Source organism: Bactrocera oleae, chromosome 4, assembly GCF_042242935.1.
Source record: "Bactrocera oleae isolate idBacOlea1 chromosome 4, idBacOlea1, whole genome shotgun sequence".
NCBI classification, from domain to species: Eukaryota; Metazoa; Arthropoda; class Insecta; order Diptera; family Tephritidae; genus Bactrocera; species Bactrocera oleae.
The window spans coordinates 60,749,480-60,770,639 of record NC_091538.1 but is presented as its reverse complement, the minus strand read 5'-3'; the positions used below and the strand labels follow the sequence as shown (position 1 = coordinate 60,770,639).

At 30.0% G+C, this 21,160-nt stretch overlaps 1 protein-coding gene across 2 annotated transcripts in view; it reads right to left on the bottom strand.

Annotated features, from left to right (window-relative positions):
- Positions 1-20,838, bottom strand: part of apt (apontic) — a 69,426-nt gene extending 48,588 nt beyond the window's left edge. Inside the window, exon 1 of one of the 2 annotated variants that reach the window (XM_070108131.1) lies at positions 19,165-20,838. In XM_070108131.1, the coding sequence (XP_069964232.1) occupies positions 19,165-19,167 (3 nt within the window). In that variant the 5' untranslated portion in view covers positions 19,168-20,838. The remainder of the gene's footprint in view (positions 1-19,164) is intronic. The other variant, XM_070108130.1, reaches the window with a different exon arrangement.
- Positions 20,839-21,160: the final 322 nt, after the last annotated feature.

Sequence of the window (21,160 nt, the reverse complement as noted above, 5' to 3'; positions counted from 1 at the left end):
TTAATTATCACAAGACCGAAAGTACATGCAATGTAAGATTATTGGTCTTAACTGAAATATAAAGGATTATCCGAAGGATTAATTTTTACACAAGATTATAAAATCGAAATTTCAAAATTTACAAAAAAAAGAATATTTTAATATATATACAACCCAAACACATATGTATGTATACATTTATATGCTATCTTCTGCACGTTTATGTAATTAGGAATCAAAGAACACACCCAAAAATCCATTTGGAAATTTTTCAAGCAGACTGAAAAACACAAATTGATGCTTACAACACAATTACAATTATATATGTACATCTATGTATGTATATATGGATAAGTGTTTCTCAGCGCATACAAACAAACAAATGCATACGCTTGCAATCAACAATCCCCAAGTGACATATACTGCGATTGGCCATCATTATACCAATCTATATACATACAAACACATACATATGTACATACATACACAATATACACATGCAATAAAGGGTTCGTCGGTTCATCAACTGAACATTGAGTATTGAGCGACTGCGACTGTGCGGCTGTATGGCAAAGGAATGTGCAAGGCGACAATCCGTCATCATCAAATACATTTGTACAAGAAAGGAGCGAAGCCAGCAACAATAACTACAATAATAACAACAACAACGACATATAAAGTTATCGAATGTTGTATAAATGCATTCGCGTGTGTATTAAGGCAACAACAACGCCAAAGAGTCGATATGTATTTATGTAAATAGCAGCAACAAATGGTGTGATGTATGGATTAATGGTTGCAACTGAAGAAATTTCTTTCTTCTGTTTTTCGTTATATTTATCAGTAGATATGCATCTGTGTGTCACTTAAGAAATTCAATTGAAAGTATTTCTCCGAGCATAAGAATTCTACGAAAATGTTTATGACAAATTTATTTAACAGCTAAATGCTTAGTTAATTTTTAATGTAAATCAGTTGAGTCTTAGCATAGGTATATGAATGTAGGAGCTATCGAGCAGTCCTAAAAAGGTTGTTTTGAACACTGTGGAGGTAATTACCATTAGTGGCTTTACCAGAAGCTGGGACAACTGATCTATGGATTAAAATTTATGTTAATAAGTATTAATGCTCCAGTTTTTTATAGATAAATGGTATTATTACTGGTAATTGTTACTTTTGATATATAATCATAAATTAATAAGAATTAATACCACAATTTTTATAAAGTAATGGTATTGGTAGTGGTAATTGTAATTATATGGCAAAGTAATTATGATTTCTTTAATATCTAATCATGCAGTAGTAAAGTATTTGTTGCTAATTGGTACTGGTACTTGTAATTGTAGTGATAATATAATGTAAAAAGTAATGTAGTATTCAATGGTAACAGTTTTGGTAACTATATTAGGAGTAACTGTGTCGTTATTACCATATTATAAAATACCAATGATATGATTGATTAAGCATTTGTACTGAAATAATAAAAATAGTATTTGAAGAGGAATCAAGTGATGAGCAGGCATGGTAATCATATATAATCGAAATATTAGTACTTAATTGTAATGGCAATGGTACAAATGTTGATAATACTTTATGGAATGGTAGTGAGGAAGTAGTTAATCGCAATTTTAAGCTTCTATAAATTACGCGTAAAATTCAAACCTTCTTCTCATATTTATCACACATTTAGAAACACATTCCAAAAGAGTTAGCAACTTTTTATTTTACAAACGTTTATACATATACATATGGTATACATACGTATATATGTAAGTAGCATTTGATAGAAGTAGAATATGCGGTATTTATATGCGCATACATATAATACAGATATAAGCACATATTCCTTCCGTGTTGTTAACTCCTTTAAACTCGCTTTTTCAACCCTCTTTCTCCATAAATACTATTGTACTTAAAATATCAGCTCGTATAATTAATCGCCCATTAATTATGTTTGTAGCGTAAAAATACCAATTTAGAAAAAACTGATCTAACCTGTTTATAATCTTACTTGTTTTAGCGCTCCTTGATTTCGTATTGTTCTCGCCGAATTGTTGAAAAATTCTCATACTCAACTTTTTCTCGTGTTGCATTCTTTTAACATGTTTTGTTTAAATTTGCGCAACGAATTCCTAAAATTTTAAGCTAAAACAATAAAAAATACTATTTTTGGTGGCCTCATTCTGGCCGAGTGCGCGCCAGCTAATTTTTTCCATATTTCTGTCTAGTTTAACTTTTTACATTTTTTTCTGATTCCCTTTTTATTATATTATTAATTTTATCAATGCGAATTGTAAGCCATTTTTAAGGCGCTTTTTATTTAATTTAATTATTTAGTTGAATTTTTCTTTTTATTTCTCTTTTTTTCAATTCACTTAAATTGTGAGCTTTTATGTAATTGTCGTCTTATTTATTTTTTTCTCTCCGTCTACATATTTGTTTGCTCACTCTTATTTGTCGCTTTGCATTTACCTTTTGAACTGGTTTACATTAAATTCTCATGATTAATAACAATTGCCGTACGAAATTCTGATTTGTCAACTCGTTTTAAGGTATTTCTGTATTCGATTATTTTATTTGCCCAAAGGTTGTTCATTTTTTGTTACTCATTTTGTCTGTGTGTTTGTGTCAACTTAATTCGGTTTGAAGTTATTTGCCAGTTGTTATTTGTTTCTTGGTTGTTGTTGCCTAGGGGGCGTTTACAAAAATGTGCGCCGACAGGATTTTTCACTATTTAAAGTTATGTGTCTGTCTAAAACGCACACGCACATGTCGTTTTACTTAATTATGGGTGTGTTTAAAGTAATTGTAATGCTTACTTTGCAAGTGGGTGTGCTGTGAAATGCGTAGTTATGTATGTATGTATACGTATATATTTATAAAAGTGGTCTGTCTATATTTACAGAGTATTTCATGATATGTGATGTGGGAATTTGTAATGGTAAAAGTAATTGTGATTGTAATTATATTGGTAATGGTAATGTATTAAAATATTGATAGAAATAAAAATGTTCCTTACTATACGTACTTTTGAAGATTACTTAGCTAAATTATAATGGTAATTCTATTAGTAATTATAAAGTAATTTTAATTTATATAAAAATAATTATTGCAATTTTGATATATAATAATAATATTAGCGATAATCATTGTTCATTCGATAATGCTAATGGTAATTACAAAGTTAATGCGTAGATACGCTATGTATGTATGTACTATGTGTACATATTTATAAAAGTGGTGTATTTATAGAAAGAGAATATTTCATTAAATGTGATGTGAAAATTTTGTAATGACAACTGCAATTGTAATGGTAATCATAATGTACCTAAATATTAATCAAATAATGATAAAAATAAAAATGTTCATTTAGATACGTACTTATGGTGGTAACTTTACATAATAAGCATGGGAATTATATTGGTAATTGTAATGTAATTTTAATTTATATGAAAATACTAAATGTAATTGTTTTACAAAAGCATTGTAATAGCGAAAATCATAGTAAATTACTTAATGCAATTAGTAGCTGTAAAGGTAATAGTAATTATAAAGGCAATAGTACTTATAGCGGTAATACTCTTCAATAAAAATCATAAAACTTATATTAAACTGGATTGTGCTAGTTCTATTAAGGGAAATTTTCATCTCGTAGCTGTTGGAAAATTTTATTGGAAATGGTATTTGTAATTGCTTAATATTGCAAAAATAATTGCCAAAAATAATGGTAGCAGAATTAGTGTACTAAAAAGTAAAATAATAGCAATATAGTGGTATACGTCATGACAGTCAAGTTTTAAGGGTTGCAGTCTTCGTGGGAATATCTAAATATGTGGAACATGCTATGGGTGGAATTGATAATGATTATAGTCATTAAAATAATGCCGAAAATTTATTAACGACTATTGTAATAAAATAATTGCAATAGTAATACTGTGTAGTGGTCAACATAAAGGGTTGGCAGTTAGGTGTAATTGTAATAGTAATAATAAAATTATAATAATGTGTGATAATGGTAATGGTACATAGTAATGGTATTGTTTTATATAGTAATGCTGCTGGTAATGTTTTTCTGAGTTGCTAACCCAAAACAGATGCGCAAAAATTCACTAATTTGTCAATGGTCCGGAATTTTTTCAAATCTTGATGTTTTTCAAAGCTTTAAAAATGACTTCATTTCCAATACTTTCAAAGCAATTTAGATTGAAAAGCATATATTTATGCCTAAGAGTGTATTGCAAAATAAAGCAACATGACTTTAGCTAACACAATGCATGCCAAGCGTAAATAAATTAATGGAATTTTAAATTAATTTATCGCCTAACTCAACCCCTTAGAACGCGCTTAGCTGCAACAACAATTAAAGTGGATAAATTTAAAGAAATTTAGAGTGGTATGTTGTAGCAATTAACTTGCGCCCAATTTATCTTCACATATGCAGTGAATACTTGAGCATATTACATACAAACATGCGACCATTTTAAGTTTAAACCAAAATTACATTTCTAAAAAATACAATATTGGTATTGGTGCACGTGGCACTAATTTATAACTTTAGTCCACACACATGAAAATAAGTATGTAAAAATGTGCGCATATCTGTATATTTGTGTAAGTGCGTGCGAGCATCTATTTTAAAGTATATTTTAAGGGGTCAACCCTGACAAATCGACACATATACAAACTGATATGCATATTATGATTGAATATATGTACAAGTAGATCTCACTACGTCACAACAAAGCGACTAATTGCATGCGTTGAAAGAAAATGTCCGAACAAAAGCCATGTAAATGGACAATATTTTCAGTGGAAGGGGGGGCCCAAAGCACGCATTTGTTCGAATTGATTAAGTATAAATGCGGCCAGATGATAGAGATGTGAGGGGAATAGCTGCGCACACATGCATACAGACATGACAAAGTCTAGCAACCCTTCGCTGGCGCTATAAGCGTTTGTATGTATTCGTATGTGTGTATGTTTCTGCTTAGATTAATCTTAATTGTTTTTGTGCATGTGCGCTTAAATTGTAACTAATAAAAATACAACAAATGGTGTGTAAATTGCAATTAAACTATAGAAATCATACATGCACATTTATACGAGTAACTACTCATATATGTATGTGTGTATGTGTTTTCAAAACTATTATTTATATGCAATTACTTAGTGTAACTAAATTGTGAAAAGCAACTATTGAAAGACGACGTATTTGCTTGCCTGCTGGCAGGCGCTAAACTACAAACACACACACACACACACATATTTATATGTTTATATGCTTGTGTGCATGTAGTCACACGCTATGCGCGCACCACCCAACAGCTCGTGATGGCGCTGTCCGAACCACTTTCAGCTCAGTTGCGCACAGTAGCCGCCACCAGCTTGTGCCTGATGGCCGCGAGCGTTGTGAGCGACTGCCGAAACGAGCAGCAGTTGCCGATGTGTCGGCTGCTGGCCTGCGGCGCTCGAGATAAGCGCGTGTGCGCCGCATATGCGCGAATATCGTGATCTTGTACAACAAAAACAACAATGAGCATGGCATAAAAACAATGGAAAAAGTTGAAAAATGCTTGCCTTTAATATGGTGAATTATTTAAACTAAGCCAAAGCGGAGCATTGTCAGGCACATATGCTTAAGTATGTAAACATATATTTGTTTGATTTTTAGACACATAGATATTTACATACATATGTATAAATATATGTATATTTGTGTGATTGCTCAAAGTATGGCATGCTTCTGCCACTTTCCTCACACATTCATTTCTATGAAAGCGCTTGGCATTAATTTATTTGTCTGCAACATGCAAACCAATTGACAGCCAATCGCAATTAGTCACAATTTATTTAAACAGCAACATACAGTATTACAACACATACATACATACAATAAGATTTGTTATGCGCCACTCGGCTTCATCAACCGAACGCGCCAACATTACAATTGCGGTTTGCCTAATTTTTTCTTTTTTGCGTGTGGATGCTTTCACACTTTTACTCTACACGACTATCCAGAGAAAGGAGGGTGCACATAGCCGCAAATATAATATTTTATAATTCGGTTTTTCGTATTATTGCAGAATGCTTGCTTAATTAGCGCCCGCAGCACTTTTCTGAATTCCTTTTAATCTAAGTAAGTTAAGGGTTAAAGTTCGTAGGCAGTTGCTGTTGCTTTTTAGTGGCGGTAATCAAAGCGCATCAATATAAGTATTTTCAGCTAAGGCAAAATATTAATATGAAATGCAATAACCCCTTCGTTAGGTCGTTTTTTCGAAGGATGCTTCGTAGAATTGTGATCAACTGTTCGCCTTTGGCATGAAAAAAGAACTAAAATCACAATTACTGTGGGAAATTTAAGATCAAAGCAAATATTTACTAAATGAGCTAATGCAAACCGAAAAGGATTAATTATTGTACATACACATATGTGAGAGTTCTCAGAACAGTTAAGGGTGACTATTTTCTTTTTTTCTAATATTCAAAACTAAAGTCGGAAATTGATATTTTTTTATATCAATATGTGCAGCTTGAAAATATACATATGTACATAATAACAGACATACATATTGATATGTTTTTTAATTACAAAATTATTTCTGTACCAATGTGTCAAATATCGTCGGCTTTTTCGATCGAAATCTAACAATTTTAGTGGTGATCGTGAAAATATAATTTTTTTTTGTTGTTTATAAAAGTAGTTATATGCATTACAAGAAATTTATAATCAATTATTTTCCTTCATTTATATGATTTTTATTTTTTCATACCTTATTGTAGGATATGCACTTATATTTGTTATCAGATGCAGTTATAAGGATTAAAAGTATTTATTACCATTTTATTAGCATTTACTTATATATGGCAATATTTTAATATTTTTATAGAGCTTAATTTACGTCAAACAAAAATATTTTTGTTTTAATCTTTATTTTTTATTCTAGTGTATTGGTATTGGTAATGATATTGGTATCGTTATTAGTATTGGTATTATCATTGTATTAATATTGGTTAAAGTATTTGTATTAGTATTAGTATTGTTATTAATAATGGTATTGGTAGTGGCATTGGTGTAGGTATTGGTATTTGTATTTGCATTAGTATTGGTACTGGTATTGGAATTGGTAATTATATTGATATTGGTATTGTTATTGATATTGTAATTGGTATTGGTAATTGTATTGATATTGGTATTGGTATTTGTAATAGTGTTAATATTAGAATTAGTGTTCTTATTATTATTAATAATTACATTGGTATTTGCATTTGTAGCCGTATATGAATTATTATTGGTATTGACATTTTGTTCATAAAAAAAATCATGCAAAATTTAAAAGTATTTAATTCCTTTTGATTAATTTTGTCCATATTAAAACTAAGCTTCGACTGTTTCAGAGCCAATGTGTTAACAAAAATATCTCTAATATAAATCAATGTTTTTATATTTATTTAACATTTACTAAAGCTTTCCCGAAAAGCAACCAAATAGCTTATATTTTTTTATGAAAATAATTAAATGTTAATAAATTTTCAAATATTTTCTTCTTTTTGCACTTCCTGTATGGATTTTTGGCAAGAAGTCTTATTTTCGTAACAACACAAATGTATTTAAAAGTTTTCAAAGTTATAACAGTACAATTTTTTTCTTAGACGAATAAGTTTTAAAATTTTCTTTGTATATATATTATTGTGCCCACGCAGAGTATTTACATACATATACTTACATAAATATGTATTTTATGCTGAACAAAAGTTTGATTAAACAAATGTATATCGATCAATTAATGCCTTCCTTCATGTATATACGCCACACAGCTGACAACATATCGCGTTCATACATACAAAAATAATAATGAAAGCACATGCAACTCTATATACATATATGAATTTTGGCACTTATTGATGGAATGTTTATTTACAACACTTTGATTTTAATTCTTAACATTCGAAATTAATTTTATAGTTGTTTACGGCTAAGTAGATGAATGTTATGTTGTACAAGCATGCACTTAAATACATATGTATATACATATGTATGGGGAGGAGACAAGGCTATATGGCATACAGAAAAAACGCAACCACATGAGCGGAACTAAAGCAAAGCCTGTTTTTATATGCAACAACACACTTATGCATAAATATGTGGGTATACGCACATGTATGCATGTACGATTGTATGTTTGTAGATATGTATGATTGTATGCACGTACGTATGTGCGCCTGTATATTTCAAAGGCGACATGATTTGTCAAACTTCGTTAAATGCTGCCCCTAAAATCACGGTAGTGCTCATACATAACAACAAACATTTGATGGACATTTTAACATAAATGCACGCGTACATACATACAGACATACCTACCATATGTATTTAGATTGCGCGTCTCTAAGGTATCCACTAACACAATGCATAGGTATTTTATCATATTTCCATTGTTTTGTTTTTCAAATTTTTTTTTTTGTTTTTTGTTGTTTTTTTGTGCTGTGACGCGATGATTGATTGTCAGCTTTAATATCTTTCGGTAATTTTTTTCCAAGTACAAAGCAGTCCTGCATGAATATTTTCAACTTTTTTCCTCTGCTCTGTCAAACATTTGTGTGTTTTAACAAAAGCCGATCTAAGCTATACTCACTTACATACATATGTGTGTACCAAAGACTTTTTTGTATTTGAAATTTTTTCCTCAACTTACAACACTCCAAGGATCGTCTAATAGTTGTTTTTTTTTTTTTTTTTGTTTTTTCTTTACTCTCGCCACCATCACTTCAATTAACTGCGTTTGCTTAATCACCCATTTCTATGGAGTGTTAATTTCTTCACACATCAATGTCAATAATCAAATGCAGCTGCCTATTGCATTTCAAATACTTTTGCACCTACAAAAATATCTAAATATGTGTACATGTTTGTATATTCGTCTACCAGCTATCAGCCTCCAATAGTTATACTCTCGCTAACTCTTCTCAATTTCTCAGCATTCCTTTTTCTCTTCATTGTTCAATTACTGCATTTTTCCACATAAACCGTTTTTCCTTTGTCCGTCTGACTGCTCTTTAATGTAATGGAACGAATTTGCATTAAATCCGCTGCGATTGTTGTTTGTTGTAGATGCTGGCATGTAAATACATGTGTATATAATATTTGTTGTTGTTGCCGCGTAGTTGTATTCATATGTGTGTAATCTTGATTTTATGTTTTTATTTTCCTGATTGAAGTCATCAAATTGAGCGTGTAAATGCATTTAACTGCTAATACTGCTCTTACTGTGACTTTTTTCTATGAACGGGATGATAATGGGAGTGCTAGCATTACCATTACCATTAGAGAATCAACTCCTACTAAATTGACAACAATAGGGATTATTTTACCAGGAATTACTTTTCAATTAATTTATGGATTCTGGATTTTGTCGGTTACCACTCAAACTGTGCGACTATTTCAGTATTGCACTTTTTTCAGTCTTCAAAACTCCAAAAACATATGCATAGTGAGTGAAGAGCTCTACGAAATATAAGTATTATCTTATGTTAATATTGGTATTTATCCAGTAATTATACGAGATCTATCCATACTTTTTATGTTATACTCGCAAGAGCTTCAACTGTTTGCAATATTCTGAGGAACAATTACTCAAAAAGCCACGTATATTAGCTGTTGAGTCTATTCACGCGATGCACGAAAGAAATATGAAATAAGCTGAATTACTGAAATTGAATGGACTCTAAGAAAATGAATTAAAATCAAAGTATTGTCAAAAATATACATCTTTATGTTTCATCTGTGTACTATAAGTTGTATCCTCACATAATTTTACAATAGAATTATACTCTCTTATCAATTTCCCGCCGATTTCTCTTTTACATTATATATTCTTCTAAATTCTTCAATACCCAATTTCGAAGTATTCGTGAGTTCGAAAAGGCTCATCAGTTGAGCAGATATAGGAAGAAGTGTCAAAAAATCTTCCAACACCTAAAACTAGACTTCGAAAAAGTTTCCCAGCTTAACAGTGACAGGAAGAAAAGTCTCCCTAACACCTAAAACTAGGCTTCACTTTTGATCAAATTACGCAGTTTAGCTCATTTACAAGTCGTATATGCCGCGCAACTGAGCTGCATAAAGCACAATTTATATAGTAGAACACGCCAAATTGATCGCAACAGCTATTATTATTACAGTTTATTTTTATAACCTCTATTTAATCTTTGCTTATACGCCTAAGGAATGCTATAAAGTCGAAGACGTCAATAGCTGCCTGTAAATGAACTAGCGCTAGCGCACCATAGCTGTGCTATTACTAAATAAAACTCTGTGTGTGTGCAGCGTAAATGTGTACCTGTGTATGTAAGTGTAAGTACGAGTAACGTTATTAAAGTAGCAGGCAGAAAAGCGGTTAAATCACGCAGCCACCCAACCACCCAATAGCCAACGAAATATGGCTGCATATGCATATGTGTAGACACACATGTGTGTGCGTGTGTGCATGTAGGCAATTCGCAGCCCATTTGCGCCCAGCTGTTGACGATCGTTCGCGCTCTCTGCTATCTTAAAACAAAACGCTCTAGCTTATACTAGACGCATGCACACATACAAAATGTAGAGAAATGTTGCTGAGTATGCCTAATGTGAGTTTGAGTAGCAATGCTGCAACAGCCGCTGCAAAAACAAAAACAAATTCCTACATTGTTACGAAAATAAAGTAATAAAAACAAAGAATAATAATCAATTAATTTATTTATTGCCGCAACGAATCGCTATGCTTTTCATTAGTTTGACGTTTTTGTAGTTTTTGTAGTAGTCATTATTGCTGTATATATGTTTTTGTCATGGCTATTGTCGCTGCCATTGTGGTTTAGTTTTAAGAATATACCTATGTATATAAACATACAAATATACATAAGTACTAAATAAATTCGTTATAAAATTTGTTTAACACACACACACATACATACACATGAACACATACACATGCCTACATACATTTTTTTTATGTTTTTATGTACACATATTCATACTTGTATATAACTTTGTAACTCCACTGGGCACTTATAAATATAGTCATGCAAACATACATACATACTCATATGCATATCGTCAATTTACGCCTGTATTGCTTTATTAGAATATTCTTTTATTGTCTTTTTCGCAAACATGACTTTTTAGTTTAGTATGAAATTGCAGTGAATGCGCTTATTTGTTGTGTTTTAAATGCGCTTCTCAAATAACGTCAGCCAGATTGGCAATATATCACATATGAATGTATATATATGTGTGTGTGTGCAGAGTAGTTGGAAATTTGTATGCAATATTAGTGAAATTGCATATTCATCGGGTGACGTGTTGCAAGTTGCAGTGGCTTATATTTGCATTGAATTACGAGAAGAAATTGCTTACACAGAACTTTTAATTGGCGCACTAACTAATATATGAAGATTGCAAATGCAGAACGCAGGAAAAAATTATTTCGTGCACTTCCATCAATTATTACAATAGTTCAAAACAATTAAATATACAAATATGCATACAAACATATGTGGCAAATGCTTATATTATAGAAAATTTATAAAAAGGGTGGCAAAATATAAATAATTAAAAAAATACGGAAATAAGGGATAAATATTTTTTTTCATATTTTGGTTATAAAATCAAAACAAAAAATATATATAATATATAGTTTTAAAAATATTTTTTATAAAAAATATATATATTAAATTTTCAAAACTTTAAAAATTTTGTTATAAAAATATTTAAAAAAAAGCCAAAATTCCTAATTTTAAAAAGTTCAAAAATTTTATAACGAAAATTCAAAATAACAAAATTTTTAATCACTTTGGTTATAAGGTTAAAAAAAAATTATAATAATTTAAAAAATATTCAAAAGAAAACAAAAATTCTAAAATGTGAAAACTGCATAAATTTGATTACAAAAATGCAAATGGAAAGTTCAGAAGTATTAAAATTTAAGTCTTGCATACAAATTCTCAGTGAATGCTTAAAACCAAACAATAAATAATATAGTATATTAAAAAACCAGATGTGAAATAAATACAATTTTAAAAATGTTAAAATAAATTTTTTATAAATTATGATGAAATTGCATTGAGAGATTTATAAAAAATACCAATCAACAAAAATTAATAATATTTCAATTAATTAAAATAAAAAATTAAAAGCTTTAAGAATACAAATTAACTGTAAAGACCAATTTGAATCAATATTATAAAAACTTTAAAAATAATAATAAAAAAAATTTTTAATTCAATGAAAATTTGTTTGCTAAAATTAATATATTTTTTTATATTCTTATATATATATATATCTCATTTCTTATTTACGCAAATAATTTTAATTGCTAAGCAAATATAATTATTTATTAAATTTATTTATTTATTAATATTCATTTTAAGTTTTATCCTGCTGTATACAATTTTAATAAAAATTGTGTATTTAAAAGAAATTACATATAATAAAAAAAATTCGCTTTATCAATTTTCAATGTAGCTGTCTTTATTATTATTTATTTATTTAATTTTTTTTGCTTTTTTTTAATTTCCTAGATTATTATTTTGTGACTAAATAAATCAATTTTTTCACATTTTTTATAAAAAAAAAATATTTTAAATAATAACTTTATGAATATAGATACAAATTTTAGTTTTATTAATTAATTATGTTATAATTTTGAAAATTACTTCACCAAAAATCTTTTAGTTGAACTGCTAAAAAGCTAAAAATACAAAATTACATAAAATGTAAATAAAATATATTTCATCTTTTTTATAATATGTTTATGTCTTCTTTATATATATTATTATTTATTTTATTTTTTATTTTTTTAGTATGCTCTGTGGCAACAACATCTCATTAACTAACAACAGGAAACGACAATGCGTCGCTGGAGCAAAAGCCGAAGCAAGCAAACTGTAACAGCTGTTGTTGGCCGCTGACCTGCGCCATGGCATATGCCAACAACAACCACTAACAACTGTAAGAATAAAAAAAACACAGCAATAATTTTTATATAAATATGGCTCTGGCCGTCCCTAGCAATTTGGCATCAGTGCCATAAACTAATTCTTCGACTGTCGACTAACTCCATATAAATGCATGTGTGAGCATACCTATGTGACTCCTTTAATCATCGCACATTATGTTTACGATTTTACTTGCACTTCAGATTCTCGTGTGTTTTGCTTAGTTTGGAATTGGGCTAGAAAACATTTTTTTTTCGATTCTCTTCTTTTCGATTTCTTCACTAAAATTTGCGTTTTCCGTTCAGTTATTTTTATATGCACAGAATTTTACATTTTTTTTTTGGTAATTTTAAATGTTTCACTTCAAATTACCGCTAGTCTACATATCTACATGCATGATTGTGTGTATGTTTGCAGAATTTAAAAATATTTGATTGCTGTCTTTAGCGTACCTGGCAGTCGGTCGTCTATCTATAACTTAAAATGCATATATCATGCGCTTACGAATGTCTCTGCATAGGTGTGTGTGTGTGCGCGAATATTAAAAATGTGTTGGAATTATTAAAAATAGCGTGGCAAAATCATAACCGCAGAAGTGTGCATAAGTACCCATGTACATATGTGAGTGTGTGTGTGCGAAGTGCCAAATGCACCGCTACTAAATGCTCCTGCAGCTGCAACTAACCGCCGCCCTGCCGCCGTTGCGCGCATAAAGTGTGATTTTAAATCTTGTGGATACCTATGTATATATGTATATGTATGTATATATCATTGTGTATGTACATATGTGTATGCGCCGCTATGCTCCCAACGCATTCAGCGCTTCTTTGCCCACCGCTTAGCCATCATCCTGTGGCAGCATCTTTCCTCTTCATCTGCAATTTCTGCCACATTTCATTTTGTCCACATTGTTGTTGTTGTATTTTTCGTAGCCAATTGTAAATAATTATGAATCGCTTTCGATGCTTTCACGGCTCATGCTCGCACAGCTGTTTTTGTTGTTGCATTCATTTCATACATTTAATATCTGCTAAATGGGAGCGCTGCTGCGGCGCTCCTTTAGTATTCAGCGCATGCACATATACATACTTAATTTAGTTTATTTGTTTTTTAAACACACAAAATTCCTTTTATATCATTTTGTTCGACACACACACATGCGCAGATACATACATACATATGTATATGTACATATATATATATAATATATAATGAATTTGTGTGTTTAAAGACCCAAACTAACTAAAATACACAGTTGCAGCTGTGTCACTGCTTCTTTGCCAATTTCACGTTGTTGTTGTTGTTGCTGATGATATTTTGCGCTTTATGATTTATCATTCGATCGACTATAACACAATTTTATTCAATGTGCCTGAGTGTGTAAGGGCTTCTAAGAAATGTCTATTCATACAGACATCCACATACATACATATGGTATAGTAGATATTAAAATATATATATATGTGTCTGTTTGGTTGGGCGCTAACATACATTTGGTATACATTTATAGCAAGAGTTGTTATTAATTTATGAATGTGTTATTGAACAATTTTATTTATAATTCTTAACTAAACGCTAGCAATTGGGTACATGAAGCGAAAAAATGTTGAACAAATATGCATATACTTACTTACTATATATACTTTTATGTACATAAAATATAGCAATATTATGTCATTTCGGCTAATTGTCCACAATGAGAAATTATTGGTGAAGAAACTATTGAAAAACTGTTTAAGAAATGTTATTTTCAAATACTATAATTTTTTTGTAGTTAACAATCAACTTAAATTGTCAAAACTGTATAGTATTTCCCTTAAAAAAATTTGGTCTCTTTTTTAATACTATTATACCTTGAACAGTGCACATTAAGTTTACCAAAAAATTTGTAACACTAAGAGACGTCGCAAACGCTATAAAATCCTACTGAATAAAATCCAAATAATACAAATACATCTGATCAGCGTGACGAGCTAGGTCCCTCAGCTTTTGAAATATCAATTTAAATTTTACACACGTACTTTTCTCCCCAAGAAGCTGCTCATTTATCGGAAATGCCGATATCGAAGAAATATAGCATATAGCTTCTATACAAACTGATCGATCAAAATCAGGTTCCTGAATGGAAAACTTTTTTTCTACGAGATACTTTCACGAAATTGGGCAACTTTCGAAAAATTGTTCAAACCGGAGTACATATAGCTGCCATAGAAACTAACCGATCAAAATCAAGATAAAGTTGTTTTTATACCATTTATGGTAGAAAAAATACCCTTGTGAAGAAATTTTTTGCTTTGGTGCAGCTATTTATAATTTTTTTATTTTGATGTATTGTATTGTTAAGAATAAATATAAATTTTTAAAACCCTATCTCCAACTTAAAAAAAGTTTAATATTTAATATTACAATATAAAATTGTTTTAAGTATTATTTTATTGGTTTTATTTTATTAAATTTATTTTTTTATTTTTTAATTTTAATATTGATTTTTGCTTTTATTTTATTTGCAAATTAAAACATATATTCCGACTACTCCTTTAAAAAATGCAAAATAAGCGTCCCTATGGAAAATGAGACAAAAAATTTGGAAACAGTTTTTCTGATTTTTTTTCACTTTTTCCGCTTTTCAACTTGCTTTAGATACCACTTTTTACATTTATTTAATCAATTCTCTTCCCACATGTTTCTGTAATCAGACAAAGAGTCAGAATTGATCGAATCAGAACTGATGTTTAATTAGTCATATCTTCCTATACAAATATTATAAATTTTTTATAACCAAAAAATTATTCTGATCATACACAAGAATTTGTAAAATATTTGCACACAATCCTGCTGGCTGGCAAAAACAACTGATTTCCTTTATTTTTAGGATTCCAAAATATATTTTTTATACATTCCAGCCAATGAAAATATATTTGTGAAGTAATAACTGAATAGGTATTTTACATAAATCACACAAAATCATGTAAATGTAAACAAGAAATTTATGAGAAACCCATAAAATGGTTATTTGACATTTTGGATTAAAAAATATATTACTAAGAAGAAGCACGCTCTGAAGTAACATAACCTTATATTATATAATTGAATCATCATCAAAAAATACTCTATTTCTTTTAGTAGAAAAACATACCTATGCGTTTTTGTATTTATTTATTACTTTATGTAACTACATCTCTACTATACATACTTGTAAGTACATATTTTAATAAATATTATATATGTATGTATGTAAAATATTTTGAGAAGTAAAATGTCTGTACTAAAATAGTTCAAATTCTTTGTAATATTTAACACATATAAAATGTTAATAAATCGTTACCGAAATTACCGAGAATTTATAAAAGTGCATATTTACTTGTATAGTATAAGGATGTACAAGTAAATCCGCTTGTTCATATATGTACATATTATTAAAAATGTACCGTGATCACCTCCGCCTCAACGGAATCCCCTGCATTAAAATATTAATAATTAATTTTTCAGCTTCTTTGCAACAATTTTAACCTAAACTTTGTGCTTCCCTTTACTTTTCAGCAGAAACGATTTTTTTTTCTGACTAAGTTTAACGACATTACCAATCTTGTCCGTCCCGGCTTTATCTTAAATATTTGTAGTACTTCAATTAAGCAAATAAGCAATAAGTAAACGCACGAATGACTCAAATCCAGAGCAACTGTTTTACCATTTTTGCACAGGGCATTACAACACACGCTTACAACTACACACATCTGTAGCTACATATATTGTATTTCTATGTACATATGTGTGTAAAACCGAATTGGTGTATTCAATAAATAAAACTACTGTTAAATGTGTTCTTGCGCTTTAATTTCACTTCAGCTTACTCTAATTTATCAGGTCAAAGTCATATTTAGTTTGTAATCAAATTAGTCACCTATTAGTAAGCACAGTGTCGTTTTTATACTCATTTGAGGAGTGTATTTGCCGATGTATGTATATGTGTGCTTTTTAGTTTTATTTTACGGATGTAGCTTAGCGCTTAGTGAGTGCTCTTAATGTGTGACTATACCAGCTAATAATTTCCGCTTAGTCGCTTATATTTGCTAACCAGCTGTTGGGGAAAACTCATAGACTGATATAATATACATATGTATGTACATATGGAGCACTGTAAATAATTTATATAGAGACATGCATGCTGATTTAAGAATTAGCATGTTTCCATAATTTAATGATTTAGCCGACGGTATTATAAATAAGTTGCGCTAATTTAATCAAATGCACAAATACAATTAGTGTATTTTTTGGAATATTTTTTAGTTTTAATTTATATATATACAAAGAATTAAAAATAAATATATGTACAATACTTGAGACCAGAGTATACAGTAAACCAGCCGTTGGCAGTATGCTTATTTGACAATATATACATGAACGAGTTTGTAGTAGTTTTCTTTCATTAATACACCTGGTTTAAAAAAATTAAAAACATTTCTTTATGTGCTTCTAAAGTAAGTCTAAGTCTAAGTAAATTTGAATCTTAGAATTATTAAAAGGTTTAAAATAAAACTCAACAATTTAAATAACAAGTATTATTTGTTTTTATTTAGTTTTTGAAAAATAATTTCACAATTTCACAGCAAACACAAATAACAACTATGAAGGTTATACCACCCACCACAAACAAATAATTTACAAAATAAATTATATACTTCGAATATAAAAGGTATATCCTATATTACCTCCATCTAACTCAAAAAGTTACTATGTAATAATTCTAAAGAAACTACTGGGTTATTTTAAAGCAACTAGTGGTTCTTCAATGACAAACACTTGCGAAATGTCTCCAGCAGAGCACAACACCTATCGTATATTATTAGAGCTGGTGGCAAACTCAGTATTTAGTCAGGGTAGTTTTATAATCTGCATTTACTTCAGGTATACTTGTACAATTGAACATACAACTATGGAAAGGAAATAATCTTCTTACCTAGCAATGCTTTTGCATATTGAATTTTTTTCTTTTATAGAATTTCAAAGTACAAGTTCTTATCGACATAATACCTTCTTTAAAATAAAAAGAAATTGCGTACTTCCAAAAAATTGTCACCAAGCTTTCTGCCACAAGATCGTATGCGCTTCAAAAATAGCTTAAGCTTATAGTAGATCAAGCGCAGAGTTCTATGGCTTATTAAAAAAACACTAAACACTTTCTAATAGAGTGCAAATCATACAAATGGCATAGGTTCGAGCGTGGAATGAAAGCTACAGATGCGATATGATATTCAGGCTTGAAACCAGATTTAGAGAAATTGTGGCTATTTTAAGAAAGTTCAGCCGTGGATCCAGAAATAATTATCACAAGATTTAATATGCCGCAAAGCCATATAAACATCACATATACGTGTATATCTAATTTAGCATCTGTAAAATATTAGAAAAAAACAGCACTTAACAATAATTTTATTTCGCAGCATAACATATGAGAACAACACTAAATCTTAGTGACAGTTTCGATTAGGGCAACCAAGATATTTCCGAAGCGATATTTTTTAATGGCGGTGAATTTTTCGATGAAATTGGGCTAAGGAAATTCATTAGCTGTTCCAAAATGACTTGAAACTCTTTAGTAACCCGCAATACAAGGAGATATAAATTTTGATAGTGCTACCATATACAAATTCAATATAAATAAAAATGGACAAAATATTCTTAGTGTATACATATCATATTCACAGGATTATAAAAAATTTTAAATTTCACACCACCAAGCGTTGATTAGACAATCATTTCTACACTAGCCTACAAGAAACAGCAGATGGCTCCTTTTATTTCTTTCCTACTGCATAAAACACTATAATTAATAAATCACAAAATAAAAAATAATAAATAAATCACAGTTAGCGACGTTCTAATTTCTCAAAACGCAAGTACTTTTTGCCTGTTTAGCTTTAAATTTTGAATTTCGTTCAAAAAAAAATTTATTTCACGAGTATTTTTAATCATTTTGGAAAAAAATTATTTCAACTTCATGTTTATTTTTTTTTGTATATTTTTTTTTGTTTTGACTAGGCATGTGTGTGCGCATGTGTATGAGTAATTCATGTGATTATCCGCTTTAGAATTTGACTTATCAAGCAAATAAGTGAGACTAATTTTTTAATGCACAGTAGTTAAGCGCATGGGCACATGTTTAAGTAGTTAGAAATTATTAAAAAATATGAATTTCCTTAGTATATTTACCATTTTTGCCGTTATGTCTTCCACTTTTAATCCTTTTTATACTGACTGCAGAGATTGTTGATGCTTGGGTTTGTATGCTTGAAGCACGCCTGCGTATTTGGACACTGTTGTAGTTGTTATAAAATTTTCACAAATTATAAACAGTTTTGTCGCTTGTTCTTTATAGCTTTTTTACACAAATTAAATTCACTTTTTTAAGTTTTTATTAATTAACAAATCGGAGAGAATAATTTTTATTTCTTTATTTCGCACAAAATTCACAGCATGTCTAGTTAATTTCTATTGAATTTTAAATTTTATTTCTGCTTCTAAAGTATTAAAGTATATTTTTACTTGTAAAGATCTTTACAAAGTTGTTTGTACGTAGTTGATTTTACGTCTTAATTACTGTGTGTGTTAATATTTGTTTAAGGATACTGCAGTTGTTGGACATATTATTAGTAACGCTTGAGTTTTATAGTTATTGTGCGTAAGTTTTATTTACAGTTAGACGCAACAGGATCGTAGTATTAATTTTTCTTAAAATTTGCAGGTTATTGTTGTTGTTTTGTAATTTTTAATGCCCCTGGCGAATTCACAGCTATTTAAAATTGTCTGTGTAATTTATAATTATGTGTAAAAAACCATATTCAAATTGTTGCGTTATGTTTTTGTTTTTTTTTTTTGCTTGCTTGTTTTTGTTAAAACTATATTTTGTAAAAAAAATATTTTTTGTAATACAAATATGTTTTGCGTTTAACAACATGTAATTTATTTAGCGCTCAATTCTATATGTTTTTGAAAATTTTTTTGTTGTTGTAATAGTTATGATTTCAATACTTTTTTAATACTTTTAATTGTTTTAAAGTATTTTTGTTGTTGTAATAGTTATGTTTTCCCTCCTTTAAATTTGTTTTCAATAAAGTTCTAAATATTTTTTTATATTTAGTTTAAATTCTATGTGTAACTCTGTGTTTCTGGCAACTCGAAATATTTTTTAATTATTTAATTTTTTTCATTACGCCTAAGTATATAAGTTTCACTGCAAATTTTTTTCCAAAACAGTCGAATTTTTTACACTTATACATGCACTTTTAGTTTCAAAATTCATACAAAGTATTTGTTTTTATTTTTTTCAACTAATTTTCTTCCTTTTTCCTTTTACCTCACGCGTGAATACCACTTTTCTGCCAATTGTCGGCACCGTTCAGTTCACTAGCATCTAATTTACGCCAAAAATGCCGTTATACATCAAATTAAATGCCGATAATTCTTGTGGGAGGCGGCGCCAATCTACCGTTAGCAACCGAAGACCGCGTGTGAATGTGTGGAATGATAGCACTTCACTTCAATAATTCCAATGCAAGCGCACAAATGAAAACAAAACACACAAAATAAACACACACAAGCGAAATTAAAAGCAAAAAAGGCAACAACGTCCAACCAATTCCGAATATCGAATGCAAATGTTAGAACGCGTACATTTTTTGTATCTGCGCTGCCATATATTTATTATCTGCCACAACTGTCACAAAGCAAAACGTTCTTGCCACTACTATACTAGCGCGTTGCTTATTTGATTTTATTTAATTTATTTGCTGTTTGTTGTTGTTCTTGGTTGTAGAATAGTGTTGCCGCTTTAGCCGCTGATTGCGCTGCTGCCTGCCGCTTGCACGTTTAGTCAATGACTAAGGGCGCGCAATTCAAAAAATTTTTAAATTCAACACAACTCAACACAAAAACCAAAAACTAATAAAATCAATTTCACACACACACACACCACCACCCATAAACGAGCGCATACAGCGCACACACTTACCCTAAAACGCACATGCACACACATACACACACGCAGGCATTGCCTTCCGCTCAGAAGCGTCAGCAGCAGCAGCAGCAACGGCAGCAAAACAAAGTGTAGCCGGTGAGCGGGCAGCTAAATGAGCGCTGTTCCACACTAGCGGCGCACACTAAGAGAGAGCACCACTAAGCTAGTAAGCCAGCTAGCAAGCAACAAATT